This window comes from Rana temporaria, chromosome 5, assembly GCF_905171775.1.
Source record: "Rana temporaria chromosome 5, aRanTem1.1, whole genome shotgun sequence".
NCBI lineage: Eukaryota > Metazoa > Chordata > Amphibia > Anura > Ranidae > Rana > Rana temporaria.
The window spans coordinates 370,926,767-370,947,851 of record NC_053493.1 but is presented as its reverse complement, the minus strand read 5'-3'; the positions used below and the strand labels follow the sequence as shown (position 1 = coordinate 370,947,851).

At 40.6% G+C, this 21,085-nt stretch overlaps 1 protein-coding gene across 8 annotated transcripts in view; it reads right to left on the bottom strand.

Annotated features, from left to right (window-relative positions):
* Positions 1-21,085, bottom strand: part of RIMS2 (regulating synaptic membrane exocytosis 2) — an 830,084-nt gene that overhangs the window by 351,005 nt on the left and 457,994 nt on the right. For all 8 annotated transcript variants that reach the window (XM_040354833.1, XM_040354825.1, XM_040354826.1 and 5 more), the window contains one exon: positions 7,644-7,763. In XM_040354833.1, coding sequence (XP_040210767.1) covers positions 7,644-7,763 — 120 coding nt within the window. The remainder of the gene's footprint in view (positions 1-7,643; positions 7,764-21,085) is intronic.

The following is a 21,085-nucleotide window of genomic DNA, read 5'->3' as shown; positions in this document are numbered from 1 at the left end:
CACTATGGCCAAGACCAAAGAGCTGTCCAAGGATGCGAGGGACAGGATTGTAGACCTACACAAGGCTGGAATGGGAAACAAGACCATCGCCAAGCAGCTTGGTGAGAGGGTGACAACAGTTGGTGTGATTTTTTCCCAAATGGAAGAAACACAACATAACTGTCAATCTCCCTTAATCTGGGGCTCCATGCAAGATTTCACCTCATGGAGTTTCAATGATCATGAGAATGGTGAGGAATCTGCCCAGAACTACACAAGAGAATCTTGTCATTGATCTCAAGGCAGCTGGGACCATAGTCACCAAATAAACAATTGATTACACACTACACCGTGCAGGACTGAAATCCTGCAGCACCCACAAGGTCCCTCTGCTCAAGAAAGTACATGTACAGGTCCATCTGAAGCTTGCTAATGAACATCTGAATGATTCAGAGGAAAACTGGGTGAAAGTGTTGTGGTCAGATGAAACCAAAATCAAGCTCCTTGGCATCAACTCAACTCACTGTGTTTGGAGGAGGAGGAGTGCTGCCTATGACCCCAAAAACACCATTCCAACTGTCAAACATGGAGGTGGAAACATTATGCTTTAGGAGTGTTTTTCTGTTAAGGGGACAGGACAACTTCCCTGCATCAAAGGGACGATGGATGGTGCCATGTACCGTCAAATCTTGGGTGAGAAGCCAGGGCGTTGAAAATGGGTTGTGGATAGGTATTCCAGCATGACAATGACACAAAACACACAGTCAAGGCAACAAAGGATGAAAAAGAAAATAATTGCGCTAAACCCAAATATGCACTCGTATTAAGCAAGTGTATGTGAAAACCATTGTATCTATAAATAAATAATCCAATGGAATCAGGAAGTCAGGGTTACCTACCCTGCTGGTAATGGTGTGTATGAACCCAGTGGTCAACAACTTAAGTAGTGATAAACCATAACTTCAAAAATGATTAAAGTAAAATTAACAACATTAGTGTTATAAAGTCCATGAAGTCCAAAACTAATTTTTGGAAGTAAATAGTAAGTCCATATGATGAATAAAAACACCCGTGAAGATTCCAGAAATATTGTAATTAATACACCAAACGTGAATCCTCCACCGATCATGCAGCTGCTTACCAGAAGTCTGGGTCCTGCCGGACCACTATCCACATATCTCTCAACCAGAGATTTTGTAAGGCAGTAGTAACTCCTCCACTTGCACTAAAACCACTTCGTGCTCAACGAGGGATATAGAAGACAACAAGACAGAGCTCCACATAGCATAAATCCGGGTAGTTTATTTTAAAAACAGCAGTAAGCATATATATATACAACTCACATTTAAGTTGAATAAACCAGCATTTGGCCTGTAACGCCGGCCGGACGTGTCCAGGAACAAAAGAAGGCCACTCGCTTGGAGAAATGAAGGGGATGGCGTCCACACGTCACTCACTCCACCCGACGCGTTTCGTGACAAGATCACTTCGTCTCGGGGTACGAGTGGCGTGGGACGCCACCCCTTTATATAGGAATACAATATCAATTAATTAATAAGGCAAAATTCACTAACCAAGCCTCGTCCCGGGATTCTCACACATACCGGAAGTGTATTGATCTGCATCCGGGTCACAAGTCAACCGGAAGTCATTACCCATAGGTTACTCGGTGACACCGCCCAAATGGGCGGACACTTACGGCGTATGTAACATCCACTGCAGCGAGGCGTGGTAGGAACATCTGAGGGGCGGGACTGTGATGTCACTGCTCCAAGTTTAACAATACAGTTCAGCACGTCAGATGATGGAATATCGAGTGCTGCACAAGATCGCAATATACGCGCCACTGAACAACATCCGAACCACCACCCGGCCGGGGAACTGTATATACTAATACACATTACATATAAATTAAAACATTTAAAAATGAACGTTAGGTGCTAGGCTGCATCGTGACGTTATGAGCCATACCTCACTATGAGTCTTTCGCGCATGCGCCCATCCAAGTGATTGCGCTCCACAGAGCGGCTCACCGCGATGACCCTGCACGTCCGAGCACCTCCGCTCCCTCTAAACCAACAGCAAAATAACCTCACCACGTGAGGTATATAGCTGTTGATAATTGGATCTAGCTATGCTGGACATGTTTTTAGCGCGTCAGTACATATCTTAAAGCCAAAGGGGTATGACCCCTATCTGATTGACATAATATGAAGAAATTTGGTTCAATATTATTGAATCCATATAGACATAAGATTTTAGAAAAATTCGTTAATAAAATGATGTCTTTTATTGTGTAAGTGAGCACACTAATTAAATATAAATAAATTATAAAAAATGAAAAAGGTTTGTTGTATGAAAATTAATCAGATCTATTATGTGTAACCACCCTAACCAAAAGGGTTATGAATACGTATTTATAAATTAACAAATAAAAGTGAATCTTATTTTATTATGTGGGAGACCACAGAGAACAGGGCGCCCTAAATTGATTCCCAATACTTGGTTGGGTCTCAGTGCGTGCACACTTCACTCCCAGTGTGGGGTGTTTAAGTAATGAAACTAAAACTTAAATAGATTAATTATATAAATTAAAAGTGAACAATTTATGATCAATATGGCTCTTGCACCAATGCTTTCAAATCCATGTCCAGCAGCGCATCCATAGTTATCTCATTTGTATAGACAACTTGGTTGTCTTCAGAGAGGAAAGTAAAAATATAAAATGTATCATAAACTAAAAATCAAGCATTATTTATAAAAGCATTGATGTCGGTGTCCACGTTGAGGCCATAGGGGAGGTATGTCCTCAACCTGTGGATCCATGCCATTTCTGTTTTAGAGATTTCTCTAATTAGAGAACTTCCCCTCCAGTTGGGCTTATATTTGTCAATGCCCACAAACAAAGTACCTTCTGGGTTTCTATGGTGAACTGAGTCATAATGTCTCGAAACCGAATGGTTTGGAAAGCCACTTCTTATTTTGGCTATATGCTCGTTCAGTCTAATTTTAAGTTCTCTTTTAGTCCTCCCCACGTACTGTAACCCGCATGGACATTGAAGCAGATAAATCACCCCTTTACTAGAGCAGGTGATAAATGGTTTTACTTCATGGGTTCGTCCAGTACTGGTGGAGGAAAATTGAGAGATCTTGCGATCTTGGCATTTGTTTAGGGAGCACACTTGGCAGTTTTTACACCTGTGGTAACCAGTGAGATTTTGCCAGAAGACTTGTGTTTCTTTAGGGGGATCCTGTACACTTGGGGCCACGCTGGCTCCCAAGGATGAGGCTCCTCGGAATACCACGGATGGTCTCACTGGCAACACTGGTGCAAGCACAAGGTCGCTTTGTAATATATGCCAATGCTTCCTAATCAGATGCTTGACATTTCGGTGTTGTACTGAAAAGGTGGTTATGAATGGCAGAGAAAAGGTGTTATTTTCTTGTCTGGTTTGAACCTTTAACAGGGATTCCCTGTTCATATCACGGGCAGATTGTACTGCCTGGTCCAATACCAGTGGATCATAACCCTTCTCAAGGAACTTTTTTGATAAAACAGCAGCCTGAGTATCAAAAACTTCAACGTCTGTGCAGTTGCGTCTGATCCTGGTATACTGTCCTTGGGGGACTGCCTTCAACCATGGACCATAATGGCAACTGTCCAGAGGTATGAACGAGTTCCTATCGGTCGGTTTAAAAAATGTACTGGTGACAAACTTATCTCCTACTATGCCAATGTTCAAATCCAAAAAATTAACCAGAGTCTGACTTGCAGAAAAAGTGAATCTGATGCCTCTGGTGTTATTATTGAGGGAATTCATGAACAGATCTAAGTCATCTCTCTCTCCATCCCATAGGAGGAGGACGTCGTCGATGTACCTAACCCAAAGTGTGACCTCAGGCCTTCGGCAATCATCGACGACGTCCTCCTCCCACTTGGCCATGAAGAGATTTGCCAAGCTGGGGGCATATTTGGCCCCCATGGCCACTCCTCGATCCTGGCGAAAAAAACAGTTATCGAACCAAAAATAGTTGTGACTCGCTGCAAATTGGAGCAGGGTCATGATGAACTCGATCTGCTCTGAGGCTAGAGTTGAGTCTCTAGTCAAATAGAATCTCACAGCCTCGAGGCCCAGATCGTGGGGAATTATGGTGTAGAGGGATGTCACATCTGCTGTGACCATCCATACACCCTCCCTAGGGGATAGTCCCGACAGCAGGTTTATCACCTGTTTTGTGTCTCCAATAAAGGATGGTATATTGCGCACCAGTGGCTGCAAATAAAAATCAATGTACTTGCCCACCCGGGACGTGATGGAATCAATCCCACTAACAATGGGACGTCCCGGGGGGCAAGTTTGATTCTTATGGATTTTCGGGAGATAGTATATTACCGGTGTACGAGGAGCCACCGACACTAGGAACAGACTCTCCTTTTTGTTTAAAATCCCTTTCTGGAGGCCCTGGTCTACTATGACCTCCAGGTCGCGTTTGTACTTGACGACTGGGTCACGGTTTAAAGGGGTATAGGTGGCATCATCGTCCACGATGCGATGCATCTCTGCATCATAATCGCATCTATCATTGGATTGGATTTGAAAGCATTGGTGCAAGAGCCATATTGATCATAAATTGTTCACTTTTCATTTATATAATTAATCTATTTAAGTTTTAGTTTCATTACTTAAACACCCCACACTGGGAGTGAAGTGTGCACGCACTGAGACCCAACCAAGTATTGGGAATCAATTTAGGGCGCCCTGTTCTCTGTGGTCTCCCACATAATAAAATAAGATTCACTTTTATTTGTTAATTTATAAATACGTATTCATAACCCTTTTGGTTAGGGTGGCTACACATAATAGATCTGATTAATTTTCATACAACAAACCTTTTTCATTTTTTATAATTTATTTATATTTAATTAGTGTGGTCACTTACACAATAAAAGACATCATTTTATTAACTAATTTTTCTAAAATCTTATGTCTATATGGATTCAATAATATTGAACCAAATTTCTTCATATTATGTCAATCAGATAGGGGTCATACCCCTTTGGCTTTAAGATATGTACCGACGCGCTAAAAACATGTCCAGCATAGCTAGATCCAATTATCAACAGCTATATACCTCACGTGGTGAGGCTATTTTGCTGTTGGTTTAGAGGGAGCGGAGGTGCTCGGACGTGCAGGGTCATCGCGGTGAGCCGCTCTGTGGAGCGCAATCACTTGGATGGGCGCATGCGCGAAAGACTCATAGTGAGGTATGGCTCATAACGTCACGATGCAGCCTAGCACCTAACGTTCATTTTTAAATGTTTTAATTTATATGTAATGTGTATTAGTATATACAGTTCCCCGGCCGGGTGGTGGTTCGGATGTTGTTCAGTGGCGCGTATATTGCGATCTTGTGCAGCACTCGATATTCCATCATCTGACGTGCTGAACTGTATTGTTAAACTTGGAGCAGTGACATCACAGTCCCGCCCCTCAGATGTTCCTACCACGCCTCGCTGCAGTGGATGTTACATACGCCGTAAGTGTCCGCCCATTTGGGCGGTGTCACCGAGTAACCTATGGGTAATGACTTCCGGTTGACTTGTGACCCGGATGCAGATCAATACACTTCCGGTATGTGTGAGAATCCCGGGACGAGGCTTGGTTAGTGAATTTGCCTTATTAATTAATTGATATTGTATTCCTATATAAAGGGGTGGCGTCCCACGCCACTCGTACCCCGAGACGAAGTGATCTTGTCACGAAACGCGTCGGGTGGAGTGAGTGACGTGTGGACGCCATCCCCTTCATTTCTCCAAGCGAGTGGCCTTCTTTTGTTCCTGGACACGTCCGGCCGGCGTTACAGGCCAAATGCTGGTTTATTCAACTTAAATGTGAGTTGTATATATATATGCTTACTGCTGTTTTTAAAATAAACTACCCGGATTTATGCTATGTGGAGCTCTGTCTTGTTGTCTTCTATATCCCTCGTTGAGCACGAAGTGGTTTTAGTGCAAGTGGAGGAGTTACTACTGCCTTACAAAATCTCTGGTTGAGAGATATGTGGATAGTGGTCCGGCAGGACCCAGACTTCTGGTAAGCAGCTGCATGATCGGTGGAGGATTCACGTTTGGTGTATTAATTACAATATTTCTGGAATCTTCACGGGTGTTTTTATTCATCATATGGACTTACTATTTACTTCCAAAAATTAGTTTTGGACTTCATGGACTTTATAACACTAATGTTGTTAATTTTACTTTAATCATTTTTGAAGTTATGGTTTATCACTACTTAAGTTGTTGACCACTGGGTTCATACACACCATTACCAGCAGGGTAGGTAACCCTGACTTCCTGATTCCATTGGATTATTTATTTATAGATACAATGGTTTTCACATACACATGCTTAATACGAGTGCATATTTGGGTTTAGCGCAATTATTTTCTTTTTCATTCGTTATTTTTGTTTATACACAGCCTAATTGCTGCTTATTAATCCCGATCTCTTACCTTAGCGCAGTTGTTTCCAACTATTTTCCAAGGCAACAAAGGAGTGGCACAAGAAGAACCACATTAAGGTCCTGGAGTGGCCTAGCCAATCTCCAGACCTAAATCCTATAGAAAATATGTGGGGGGAGCTGAAGGTTCGAGTTATCCAAAGTCAGCCTTGAAACCTTAATGACTTGGAGAGGATCTGCAAAGAGGAGTGGGACAAAATTTCTCCTAAAATGTGTGCAAACCTGGTGACCAACTACAAGAAATATCTGACCTCTGTGATTGCCAACAAGGGTTTTACTAGCAATTACTAAGTCATGTTTTGCGTACTGATCAAATAGTTATTGCACTCATTAAAATGCAAATCAATTTATAACTTTTTTGAAATTAGTTTTTCTGGATATTTGTGTTGTTATTCTGTCTCCCACTGTTAAAATAAACCTACCATTAAAATTATAGACAGATCATTTCTTTGTCGGTGGGAAAATGTACAAAATCAGCAGGGGATCAAATATTTTTGTTGCCCTCACTGTATAAGGGATATTTAAAATAGATGGAGGAAGAGGAGACAGGATCTTAGGTGCCCATCCAGATTTGGATTGAGCAAATGCTGGGACCCCTTCCACTGTCACACAGACCTGGACATGGCTCATCATCTGCCCACTGCAAGAACAACATTTTTGATAACATTTTTGAGCCTTGCCAGTTATTAAACTGCCAGCATGGACTGAAAGCAAGAACGTATCCCGCGTACACACGATCAGGCTTTTGCCCGGCCAAATCGCATCAGAATTCCATCAGAGAAAAATAGAACATGTTCTATATCTAAACTCCGATGGAAAAACTCTGATGGGGCTACACACGATCGGAATATTCGATGGAAAAAGTCAGACGGAAATTCCGATTGTGTGTACGGGGCATTTCCGTTGTCTAAGCACATCATAGCTACTTAGGTATTGTAGAAGCTCTAATATCTGGAGAAAATCTCGCTTTACAACCCCTCCTTTCTGATTCTATTAACACACTTTGCATCTGTGCAGTTTTAAAATTCTGGTTTGCCACATTTATTGCAAATTTCAACATCCTGCATCTTTCAATGAAATCAAAAGTACCACATCTAAAATGCACCCCAAGATCCTCCTCTATCCACATAATCCAGCACTCACCTTTAGACCAAGCATAGCTCCAGAATCTCGAGGCACGCTGCCATCTTTTAACCGCTTATTTAATAAGATACGGCCAATTAATCGGTCGCCATCTTTGGACGCTTGCCACGTAACAGGGTGCTAATTTGTGTAGGGAGAAACACGAGAAAATATGTTAGAGCATGTTTTCAATAGTACAGCAGTAACAGGAGATTTGTAGTCTTCAAGAACACCTGTAGTACAGAAAAAAACAAAAAGCTGCAAAGGAGGCAGTTCGGAAAAATAGGTATTGTATTTCTTTTTTTAAATCTATAATGTCTTTAGGGTAGCTTGGAATTTTAATTGACATTTTAAATACTTTTAAACCTCAACCCACCTTCCCAAGTTCCACTGCTAATAAGCAAAGCAAAGCCACTTATGGCAAGGTCTTGACGTTTTTATATATAGCTGCTGTTATGAGGTTATGTTGTGGCAAAGTTTGTCCCCGTCGTTATATTCTAATAAAGTGAACAGCAGTTGCGCCTGTTACACCAAACTCTCCTACAACCCCTGGAGCATACTATGCAATGATAACAAAGCACCCAACTACATTGTCTACATTTTCTACCAGACACTTTTACTTGTTTAATATACAGGGTGGGCTATTTATATGGATACACCTCATGCCCCGTACACACCATCACTTTATGTGATGAAAAAAAATGACGTTTTTAAAAACGTCACTTTAATTGACTGTGTGTGGGGGAAAACGTCGTTTTATGTCTTGTAAAAAACGACCAAAAAAAATTGAAGCATGCTTCAATTTTATGTGTCGTTTTTCAAAAGTGCACTTTTTACTTCACAGAAATTGACCGTGTGTAGCAAAAAACGTCGTTTTCTAAGACGTTTTTTCATCCACGCATGCCCAGAAGCAAGCTTCAATGGTAAAACGTGGTGGAACGTAACCTCACTTTGCAAGATCATTGTGAGAAAACGATGGTGTGTAGGCAACTTCGTCTTTGAAAATTGAAGTTTCAAAAACGTCATTTTTTACTTCACAGAAAGTGTCGTTTTTTTTCATCACATAAAGTGATGGTGTGTACGCGGCATCAATAAAATGGGAATGGTTGGTGATATTAGCTTCCTGTTTGTGGCACATTAGTATATGTGAGAGGGGAAACTTTTCAAGATGGGTGGTGACCATGGCGGCCATTTTGAAGTCGGCCATTTTGATTCCAACTTTTGTTTTTTCAATAGGAAGAGGGTCATGTGACACATCAAACGTATTGAAAATTTCACAAGAAAAACAATGGTGTGCTTGGTTTTAACGTAACTTTATTCTTTCATGAGTTATTTACAAGTTTCTGACCACTTATAAAATGTGTTCAATGTGCTCTGCAGTGACATGCGGCGAGTGCTACGCTGTGGGCTCTTGCCGAATGAAGCTAGGACAGCCACTGATGTTTCTTCATTAGACCCCTTTCACACTGGATACACCTATAGCGGAGGGTTAAAATCGCGGTAAAACACCACTATTTTACCGCAAATTTACAGGCGTATCCAGTGTGAAAGGGGTCTAATGAAGAAACATCAGTGGCTGTCCTAGCTTTATTCAGCAAGAGCCCACAGCATAGCACTCGCTGCATGTCACTGGAGAGCACATTGAACACATTTTATAAGTGGTCAGAAACTTGTAAATAACTCATGAAATAATAAAGTTACGTTAAAACCAAGCACACCATTGTTTTTCTTGTGAAATTCCCAATGAGTTTGATGTGACACATGACCCTTTTCCTATTAAAAAAACAAAAGTTGGATTCAAAATGGCCGACTTCAAAATGGCCACCATGGTTACCACCCATCTTGAAAAGTTTCCCCCCTCACATATACTAATGTGCCACAAACAGGAAGTTAATATCACCAACCATTCCCATTTTATTAAGGTGTATCCATATAAATGGCCCACCCTGTACTGTGAAGGGACAATACCTTTGGTAAAAAAAAAAAAAAGCCAAATACAGGTAAAGACATTGTGAAGGATCCTTAACCTCACCTTGGTTCCAGGGAGCATAATGGTACTTTTGGAGCCAGGAAAACTGCAATGCCTCTTTTTAAGAGGTGCATGTCAACTGCTAGAGGGTAGGGGATACTATGTGACTCTGCTATAACCCTAAAAGATTCCATAGCCCTCCTCACATTGCTTATCTAGAAAAGCGAAAACCAGAAGTGACTGCAAACACCTACTTTGCATACAAGATAAGCCCTAGGGAGGTTCTCGGCAGGGTCATGTGCTTCCAAAATGGCCTACAATGTATGAGTGATATAAGGAACCCTTCAATGGGTCTAAATAGATATTTATCTTTTTTTTTTCTAAGTGTTATAGAGCTCTTATACATACAGGTGTACTTGTAGACTGGTGGGGAACTAGACATACAATATGTTCCATAAAAACTTATAGAAAGCATAATTCTTTTCTACAGGAGCACTAGAAATAGGCTATATTAATAAAGCTTTACAGAAGGATAAGGATCTTTATTTTCAGCCAAATCAATTGGAGTCTGCAATAAAGTTCAGGAAAAAAAAGCCATGATCCTTACCCTGGTGTGTTAGCTTTGTGAATTGAGCCTAATTCCAGCATTAAGGAGAGTCAGTTAATTAAAGAATATAAAAGTGAGTAATATACAGCTATTTTCTCATTCACTTGTTTAAACTGATTTAGAACAGACAAGCTATTTTATTGTGCAGTGTTATTAAAAAAAATGGCCTCTCTATTTTAATCCATGACCAAATAGTCTAATTAATATGTGGCCAAATTGTTTATAGCTGCTAAATAAAATTTAAATGCAACAGTTGTCAGCATTCTGGAACCTCCACCCTCCTGTAGCTCATGTTTTATATCAGTTTTAGATGATTCTGTTCCACCTGATATTCTTTTGAGTTGCATTTGACCTGCAATTGACTTTCTTCTGACTGACAGTTTACTTCATTCTGACCTGCACTTCACCTCCTTCAGACCTACAGTTGACCTTCTAGCTGACCTACTTCAGACCTACTGCTCGTTGACCTGCTTCTGATCTACAGTTGACCTCCTTCTGGCCTGCAGTTGACCTTCATTAAACCCACAGCTGAATGCCTTCTGACCTTCGATTAAACTTCTTCAACCCAGCGGTTGACCTCCTTCAGACCAGCAGTTGACCTTCTAAAGTGCACAACGCTGCTTCAGATTGCTTTTGCATTCCCATTGACTTGTATGGAGGGAAAAGCAGTTCTAACATTAACAAAATACCTTTCTCAAACATCATTGGGGTTAATTTACTAAAACTGAAGAGTGCAAAATCTGGTGCAGCTCTGCATAGAAGCCGATCGACTTCCAGATTTTATTGTCAAAGCTTAATTGAACAAGCTGAAGTTGGAAGTCGATTGGCTACCATGCACAGCTGCACCAGATTTAGCACTCTCGAGTTTAAAGCAGAGTTCCACCCAAAAATGGAACTTCTGCTTTTTGTAATCCTCCCCCCCTCCGGTGTCACATTTGGCACCTTTCAGGGGGAAGGTGGGAACAGATATCTGTGTAATACAGGTATTTGCTCCCACTTCCGGCCATAGATCACTGCGTCTGGCGCCTACTTCGTCCCCCTGCTGTCTTCTGGGAGACACACAGGTCCCAGAAGAAAGCAGGAACCAGTGGGATTGCGCAGCATGACTCGCACATGCGCAGTAGGAAACCAGGAAGTGAAGCCGCAAGGCTTCACTTCCCGATTCCCTTACCGAAGATTGCGGCGTCTCCACCCGAGAGCCAAATCGGCTTCGGGACCCGACATCACGGGCGCCCTGGACAGGTAAGTGTCCATTTATTAAAAGTCAGCAGCTCCAGTATTTGTAGCTGCTTACCTTTATATAAAAAAAAATTTGGCGGAACTCCGCTTTAAGTAAATTAACCTTAATGTGCATATGTGATTTAAAGATTCTACTGTAGTAAAACTTTTTAATTAATCAAATTACCTAAAGATAACCCTAGTGTCTACCTTGGAAAGGTATACTGCAACGTTAAAGAGTCATCTGCATAGATTGCTAACATCTAATGGGATATAGGGGCTTCGAAATGTCATATAATTTTCAGATCAAACATAGAGAACTTCACGCTTCATAAATAGCTTTTGCAAAATTTTGCAGATGGGGGGGGGGGGGGGGGGGGGGGTATTTCTTTAATGAAGAACTCCAGGTTTTACAAATCCTGGACTTAAGGAACTGAATTAACACTTACCTCTGTTTCCACAATTCAGAGATTTTCAGCTTTAACATTTGGCAGTAATCACATTTCTGCTCATAGCGAACTGCCCTGCAGGCAGCTAGATATAGTTGTGAGTCTTATATGATTGTGTAAGAGTTTATTTGGCAATCGGATGAATGTATTTCAGTGAGCAATCATCACAAGCATGCCGGGTGACAAACTTTACACCTCAAGATCTCTTCATAAGGGGGGCATTTTACCCCACCCTCTGTAAAGATCTGCACAACCTGGAGTTCTTCCCTAACCTATCACCTAGAAGAGCATTCTGATTCAGTGTTGTCACTAGCTTTTTGTGATTTCTGTCTCACAGACCATCTAACATGATCCATTCCTTAAAATGCTTGTGAAGAATTGACTGAAATGTCAGGTGATGGTAATCAAAAAGGTGGAGAGAAGTCCAAGAGGAAAGTACTTGCTGTGTTATGAAGTAGGTCAGATTGAAAGGTATAGTGCGGACATGCTTCCACCATGTGTGAACTAAAAACAGGTGAAAGAAAGTTAAAGTGGTCCTATAAATGTGGTGTAATTAGAAAAATTATTATCTTTCCTGGAGAAAATGCTGCTGCAGGCTCCCTTTAAAGTAATACTAAACAGAGAAGTGTTAATTGCCATAACTCATTCACATAAATCCTATATATCAGAGGTCTTCAAATTATGGCCCTTCAGTTGTTCTGGAACTACAATTCCCATCATGCCTAGTCATGTCTGTGAATGTCAGAGTTTTACAATGCATCATGGGATTTTGTTTTTTCCCAACACAGTGAACTTCAGTGTTTTTGTCCATTTATGCTGCAGAGCAATCTGCCTATTTATGCACATTTTTTTGAGACTATTATATTTATATTGATTTATATTTTTTTCTCTTTAACACAGTGAATTTGTTCACCTATGCTACAGAGTTGTTTGAAAATGTATTGTATATATTGAATTTATTTACCATTTTCTCATTTGTTATGTCGCACACCTTTGTGGTAATTGACAATCACATTTATCCGTGTGTGGTTTAGCGCCCTCTATCCTTCACTTTCAACGTTCACAATTCAGTATTGTTTTATGAGGAGCAGCTTTTTTCTTATTATATTTTAATTTTATTTTTTGTATTTGGCGCAGAATCTTTTATTCTTTCATCATGGGATGTGTGGTTCCTCAAAAGCTGGAGGGTCGTAGTTTGAGGATCCCTGATATATATCATGCCACTGTATTTCTAAGTACCTTATTCCTTCAGCTCTGTTGTGTGGGCACATGATCTTTCCCCATTCTTTGGCATCTCCTGGGAAAGATCTTTGGGGTGGGGGGGGCTTTTATTACTATGAGTCTCTCTGCTCAGCCCTGATTGGTGCTGTGCCACATGACTTTCAGAAAAGCAATTCAGATTAAATTATAAATATCAAATAACTGTTTTACAACTGCCTATAAAACTTTATTGAACATCAAATGTGTATGTTTTGTAAATTAATATGGTGTAGGCAGAGTCAGAGAGTGGCTAGCTTTTACTTTGCTCAGATGGCATCTGAATTCAAGGCTCTTTTTTAAACTTTACTGGTATTAGCAATTACATTAGATATATTAAATATGGATTTACATTAAAGTGAAGCTTTTTTGTGAGTTTCTTAGTGAATGTAATCAATCATGCCCCCTATAGTGTTTAGCAATAGGAGGACATGGAGGAAGAAGGGAGGGGAGTGTCATTTACCACTATGTATACACACACACATGTGTGACTCTAGTGTGTGGCTCACATGTGTGACTCTACAGAAGTTGTCAAACAAACCTGATTTATTTTTATGAAGAGGTAAGTAAAACCTTGAACAGAGGGGTGGTGGTGGACGTGGTATACTTGGACAGAGGGGTGGCTGTGGACGTGATATACTTTTGCAAAAGCGTTCGATACAGTTCCCCCACACACAGCTCATGTGTAATGTAAGGTCTACAGGATTGGAAATATCAGTTTGTAAATGGATAGAAAACTGGCTAAAAGACAGAATTCAGAGAGTCGTGGTTAATGATTCTTACTCTGAATGGTCTAAGGTTATCAGTGGTGTACCCCAAGGTTCAGTGCTGGGACCCTTACTTTTCAATATATTTATAAATGATATTGGGTCTGAGATCAAAAGTAACATGTCAGTCTTTGCAGATGACACCAAGCTATGCAGTCCTTACAGGATGTCGCCAATTTACAAGCCAACCTCGATGTTCTGTCTAATTGGGCGACTAAGTGGCAGATGAGGTTTAATGTTGATAAATGTAAAGTTATGCACTTGGGGGCTAAGAATATGCCAAGCTCCTTTCTTGTATTAAGAGAGGTATGGACTCCAGAGAGAGATATAAGTTTGCCCCCCTGTACAAATAATTAGTAAGACCTCATCTGGAATATGCAGTTCAGTTTTGGGCACCAGTTCTCAAAAAGGATATCGGAGAACTGGAGAAAGTGCAGAGAAGGGCAACCAAACTGATAAGAGGCATGGAGGAGCTCAGCTATGAGGAAAGATTCGAGGAACTGAATGTATTCTCTCTTGAGAAGAGGAGATTAAGGGGAGATATGATCAACATGTACAAATATATAAGTGGTCCATATAGTGAACTTGGTGTTGAGTTATTCACATTAGTATCATCACAGAGGACAAGGGGGCACTCTTTACGTCTAGAGGAAAAGAGATTTCACCTCCAAATACAGAAAGATTTCTTCACAGTACTGGCTGTTGGGGGATCAGGAAATAATTTTTTCTCTTGCAGTAGCAAATTGGATCATGCTTTGCTGGGGTTTTTCACCTTCCTCTGGATCAACTGTGGGTATAGGATTGTGTATATGGGATTGTATTTTTTTTTTTTTTTTTTAACTGGACGGACTATTATCTTTTTTTAACCTGACTAACTATGTAACTATGTAACATGGGCTGCACTGATAAGAAAAGGGATGAAATGAAGAGCTTTTAACTGAGCATGCTCAGTAGAGGACACCAGCTGGTCTACACAATCTCAGCCTGCAATAGGGGGGCACAGAGAAGATGGGATAATTAACCAGATATATTTCACTCTACACAAAACAAATGCTTTAGTGGCTTTGTGAGAATGAACATTATGTTATATAGCATGTAATGATCATTTTTCATAGTCTGGGTTTAATGATGCTTTAATGATGGAAAATGTCTGTATGACCCTGGTTGTGTGATCTTTGCTGAAGAAGACATTTCGCCAATATGAACTTGTATCCTCCTCTGCAGTAGAAAAGTTCACATGATTGAGCAGTACAGATGAGAACCAGAAACCAGCATTTTCTCCAGGAAAGGTAAGTATTTTATTCCTTCTATTTATCTATCCCAGCAAGCCTGTTAACAAAGCTTTATGGTAATACGTTTCTTCACTTTTATTTTATTACCTTCAACATTTATATATATACACACTGTATATATAGTGGGGAATAGATACTTCTGCCAGACTTTTATTTCTGTCTGTACTTCCTCTAGGGAGATTTTCCCTTACCTCCAAACCCTGTGGTGACCATAGACGAAGGCAGGGGTAGTCACAAGGACAAGAAGTCACAGACAGCAATAAAAACATTGTTAGGGGTTCTAACCCTTCCTCACTCTACCAGATGTTTCTTTGTTTTGGTCTGAGTTGCTATTGGAGAGATGTCCTAAATTTTCCCTGGTCTGTTCACAATTATATTACATTTTTGTTGGCAGAAGGTGGGCTACTTGTACGTTTACATTTCCAATAAAATGATTGAAATAGAAAATGGATCTGTACTAATTATTTTCCAAAATTGTTGCAAATGTAATGAAAAATTGTCATTCATGTTAAGTGGTATTTTCTCATGTACTGCTGTGCTGTCTTTTACATCTCTAGTGTGTAGTATATGAAAATATGGTTTACCCCATACAGTGCTGAAGGCATACTGAAAATCCTAACAGGACAATTTGTATATGTTACACTACAACAGGGGGTTCTCCAACTGTGTATCCAGATTTAGACAAATCACAGTCTTTTCTTATTTAATTGACTCTCAAAGGATGATTTGTAGAACCTGACAAAAGCTATGCAAATTTGTAGCTCTGATTACACAAAATATATCATCGCTATTTATCTCATATAAAATAATTGGATGTACAAAATGGGGGAAAAGGGGAGAAAAAAAAGTGTTAACTGATGGGATTTTGGCCAAAGTGGTTTCTACATAATTAAGAGTGGGATTGTCCACATGGTGGGCATGATCTGGGTGGGATTACACCGAACGTGAGTGTGATCTGGGCAGGACTGCTTGCAAGTTGGTCATATAACATGATAGGGTGGGCTGTGGATGGTGGTGACAGTGTCCTGGGGATGAAGATATTGATGAGTATGCATTCTCGCCCAGTGAAGGTGCATGTACATTCGCTCTATGTGAATGGTGCAAACAAAAGTGAGTGTTATTAGACTTATTCCTGTATTGGACAAATGTTTTTAAGTGATTTAAAATGGAAAAAACATGCATTTAGCCACTAGATGGCGGTAAGCATAATAACCTATAAAACTTTGCCACATCTAAAGACCAAATGTGGTATTTCCTATTTTAAATCAATGACAAACATTTGTCTAGCACAGAAAACAGTAAAATAAGATTTTTTTTTGCCTCATTTGAACAAACATGTTATACATTCCAAAACTGAAGTTGTCCAAATCGGCTCTTTGCACTCTGATCTCCCCTCTTCCTGTACACTCTCGCTGTGTACTGTACAGTGCCTTGAAAAAGTATTCACACTCCTTGAAATTTTCCACATTTTGTCATGTTACAACCAAAAACGTAATTGTATTTTATTGGGATTTTATGTGATAGACCAACACAAAGTGGCACATAATTGCAAAGTGGAAGAAAAATGATAAATGGTTTTAATTTTTTTTACAAATAAATACCGGTATGTGAAAAGTGTGGTGTACATTTGTATAGCGCCCCCCTGAGTCAATACTTTGTAGAACCTCCTTTCTCTGCAATTACAGCTGCAAGTCTTTTTGGGGGTGTCTCTACCAGCTTTGCACATCTAGAGAGGGACATTTTTGCCCATTCTTATTTGCAAAATAGCTCAAGCTCTGCCAGATTGGATGGAGAGCGTCTGTGAACAGTAATTTTTAAGTTTTTGCCACAGATTCTCAATTGGATTTAGGTACGGTCTTTGACTGGGCCATTCTAACACATGCATATGCTTTGATCTAAACCTTTCCATTGTAGCTCTGGCTGTATATTTAGGGTCGTTGTCCTGCTGGGAGGTGAACCTCTGCCATAGTCTCGAATCTTTTGCAGATTTAAACATGTTTTCTTTTAAGATTGCCCTGCCATCTTCACATCAACTCTGACCAGTTTCAATGTCCCTGCTGAAGAAAAGCATACAACATGATGCTGCCACCACCATGTTTCACGGTGGGAATGGTGTGTTCAGGGTGATGTGCAGTGTTAGTTTTCCGCCACACATAGCGTTTTTTTTTAGGCCAAAAATGTTAATTTTGATCTCCTCTGACCAGAGCACCCTCTTCCACATGTTTGCCTTGTCCCCCACATGGCTTCTCGCAAACTGCAAACAGAACTTCTCATGGCTTTATTTCAGCAATGTCTTTCTTCTTGCCACTCTTCCATAAAGGCCAGATTTGTGGAGTGCAGGACTAATAGTTGTCCTGTGGACAGATTCTCCCACCTGAGCTGTGGATCTCTGCAGCTCCTCCAGAGTTACCATGGGCCTCTTGACTGCTTCAATAATTAATGTTTTCCTTGCCCAGCCTGTCAGTTCAGGGGGACGCCCATGTCTTGGTAGGTTTGAAGTTGTGCTCTGTGAGATGTTCAAAGCTTGGAATATTTATTTAACCTAACCATGCTTAAAACTTCTCCACAATTTTTTCCCTGACCTGTCTGGTGTGTTCCTTGGTCTTCATTATGCTGTTTGTTCAGTAAGGTTCTCTAACCTCTGAGGGCTTCACAGAACAGCTGTATTTATACTGAGATTAAATTACACACCGGTGGACTCTAATTACTAATTAGGTAACTTCTGAAGGCTATTGGTTCCACTAGATTTTAGTATCAGAGGAAAGGTGGCTGAATACAAATGCACACCACACTTTTCAGATATTTGTTTGTAAAACAAATTGGAAAACCATTTATCACTTTCCTTCTAATTCACAATCATGTGCCACTTTGTGTTGGTCTATCACATAAAATGGCAATAAAATACATTTGCGTTTTTAGTTGTAACATGACAAAATGTGGAAAATTTCAAGGGGTGTGAATACTTTTTCAAGGCACTGCATCTTAGAGATAAATATCCTGAAAGGGTACCAAGTCACTGCTGGGAGGGGTAGTAGAATAAGCTGAGCTGCTGAAAGTGAGCGTGCTTCTGCTGTATATTGTAAGGATGAATTGCTGCATTGTCTGCACAGCAGTCGCGGAAAGTTTTAAGAATGACACAAATATTAATTTTCACAAAGTCTGCTGCTTCAGTGTTTTTAGATCTGTTTGTCAGATGTTACTATGGTATACTGAAGTATAATTACAAGCATTTTATAAGCGGCAAAGGCTTTTTTTGACACATACATTAAGCTTATGCAAAGAGTCAATATTTGCAGTGTTGACCCTTCTTTTTCAAGACCTCTGCAGTTCACCCTGGCATGCTGCCAATCAACTTCTGGGCCACATCCTGACTGATGGCAGCCCATTCTTGCATAATCAATGCTTGGAGTTTGTCAGAATTTGTGGGTTTTATTTTGTTCACCTGCCTCTTGAGGATTGACCACAAGTTCTCAATGGGATTAAGGTCTGGGGGGTTTCCTGGCCATGGATCCAAAATGTGGATGTTTTGTTCCCCAAGCCACTTAGTTATAATTTTTGCCTTATGGCAAGGTGCTCCATCATGCTGGAAAAGGCATTGTTCCTCACCAAACTGTTTTTGGTTGGGAGAAGTTGTTCTCGGAGGATGTTTTTGTATCATTCTTTATTCATGGCTTTTGTACCATTCTTTATTCTTAGGCAAAATTGTGAGTGAGCCCACTCCCTTGGGCTGAGAAGCTACCCCACACATGAATAGTCTCAGGATGCTTTACTGTTGGCATGACACAGGACTGATGGTAACACTCGCCTTTTCTTCTCCGGACAAGGTTTTTTCCAGATGCCCCAAACAATCAGAAAGGGGATTCATTACCCTCAGTCCTCAGCAGTCCAATGTTTCCATTTTGTAGAATATCAGTTAGTCTCTGATGTTTCTCCTGGAGAGAAGTGACTTCTTTGCTGCCCTTCTTGACACCAGGCCATCCTCCAAAAGTCTTCTCACTGAGCATGCAGATGTACCCACACCTGCCTGCTTTGCACTGGTGGTGCCACGATCCCGCAGTTGAATAAACTGTAGGAGACGGTCCTGGCACTCACTGGACTTTTTTGGGCACTCTGAAGCCTTCTTCATAAATCCAGTGGAAATGTTTTTTATGGGATTAAAGGAGTTGTAAAGGCAGAAGTTTTTTTTCATCTTAATGTATTCTATGCATTAAGATAAAAAAACCTTTGTATGTAGCAGCCTCCTCAGCACCCCCTAATTACTTACCTAAGCCCCATCTCTCTCCAGCGATGTCCACGAATGTCTAAGCCATCCGGGACACTCATCCAGATTGGCTGAGACAGAGCAGTGGCGCCATTGGCTCCCGCTGCTGTCAATCAAGGTCAGTCAGCCAGTCAGGACAGAGATGGGGCGGGCCATTTTCATAGCGAAGAGGGACTTTGCAATTAATTGCAATTCATCTGATCACTCTTCATAACATTCTGGAGTATATGAAAATTGTCATCATAAAAATGGAGGCAGCAGACTTTGTGAAAATTAATATTTGTGTCATTCTCAAAACTTTTGGCCACAGCTGTAGCTACAGAGGTCAGCAAGGACTTTTTAAAGAGGAAGTAAACCCTCTCTTAAAAAAAACAAAAAAACATGCAAGACAAAGGCATAATGAGCTAGTATGCATAGCATACTAGCTCATTATGAATTACTTACCTGAGAACGAAGCCCCTCCAAGCCGCCACTAACGTCATGATGCCGTTAGTAGGGGCATGCGCCATAGACATCAGTGCCGTCTTTCTTGGAAATATCTTCTTAACCTTGTAGGTTAAGGAGATATTTCTTGCACCTACAGGTAAACCTTAATCTAGGCTTACCTGTAGGTCAAAGTGGTCTGTAAGGGTTTACAACCACTTTAATATGTATGTTAAAAATATGTGAATAATAGAATGTCTAAAGCCTGGCCTGGGTTATACTTTAAACAAGCAAAACACTTACAAAACCTTCCGATTTGCATTTCTGTCTGTGACCCCATTGTGGAGATGTTCCTTTATTTCTCGTCCCCATTCAAGAAAAGGGGGGTTTAGATGTAATGGGGACAGGAATGCATGGACAGCAGTAAAAAACACTGCCAGAAGGTCTAACATTTCCCAATTCTACTAAAAATTTGATTTGTCTCTGTCCCCATTGGACAGAATCAGATATTCTACTAAAATGTGTTTTTGTGCCTGTCCCTATTGGCAGGAAATGCAAGGAAATCTTGTCAGGGACAAGGGACACAGACAGTAATAACATAACTAAAGCTCTAACCTTACCCTAATGCATCCCAAAGTAAAATGTTCTGTCCTAGTATACACTTTCTATGGAAAATTTACAAAACTCTCAAAAATGTACATTTTATTCTAAATCACTCTAACCCTAAAAGGTTTCTTTCTTTTCTCTCTTTCTTTATATATTTTTTCCTAGAACATTTTAAATTGGGAAATGTAAATGTCTCTTCTAGTGCAATGCATTGCGAATTCCATGGTGTATCTCGGAAGACCTTGTACTTTATTTTTTGACTAAAGTTCCACTTTAAATAAAAATAGATATTGTCAACTTCATCAGGTGATGCTTCAAGGTCGTTTGTGCATTGAATCAAGTGTTTGCTTCTGATACTTCTAAGGCTGAGGCCTCGTACACACGACCGGGTTTCTCGGCAAAAACCAGCAAGAAACTTGCTGTTTTTTTGTTTTTTTTTTGCCGAGGAAACCGGTCGTGTGTACACTTTTCGACAACGAAACTGTCGAGGATCCCGTCAAACCAAAAAGAGCATGTCTTCTTTTTCCTCGACGGGAATGGAGAAATTTGGCTCGCCAAGATCCTCGACAGCCTAACAAGGAACTCGACGAGCAAAACGATGTGTTTCGCCCGTC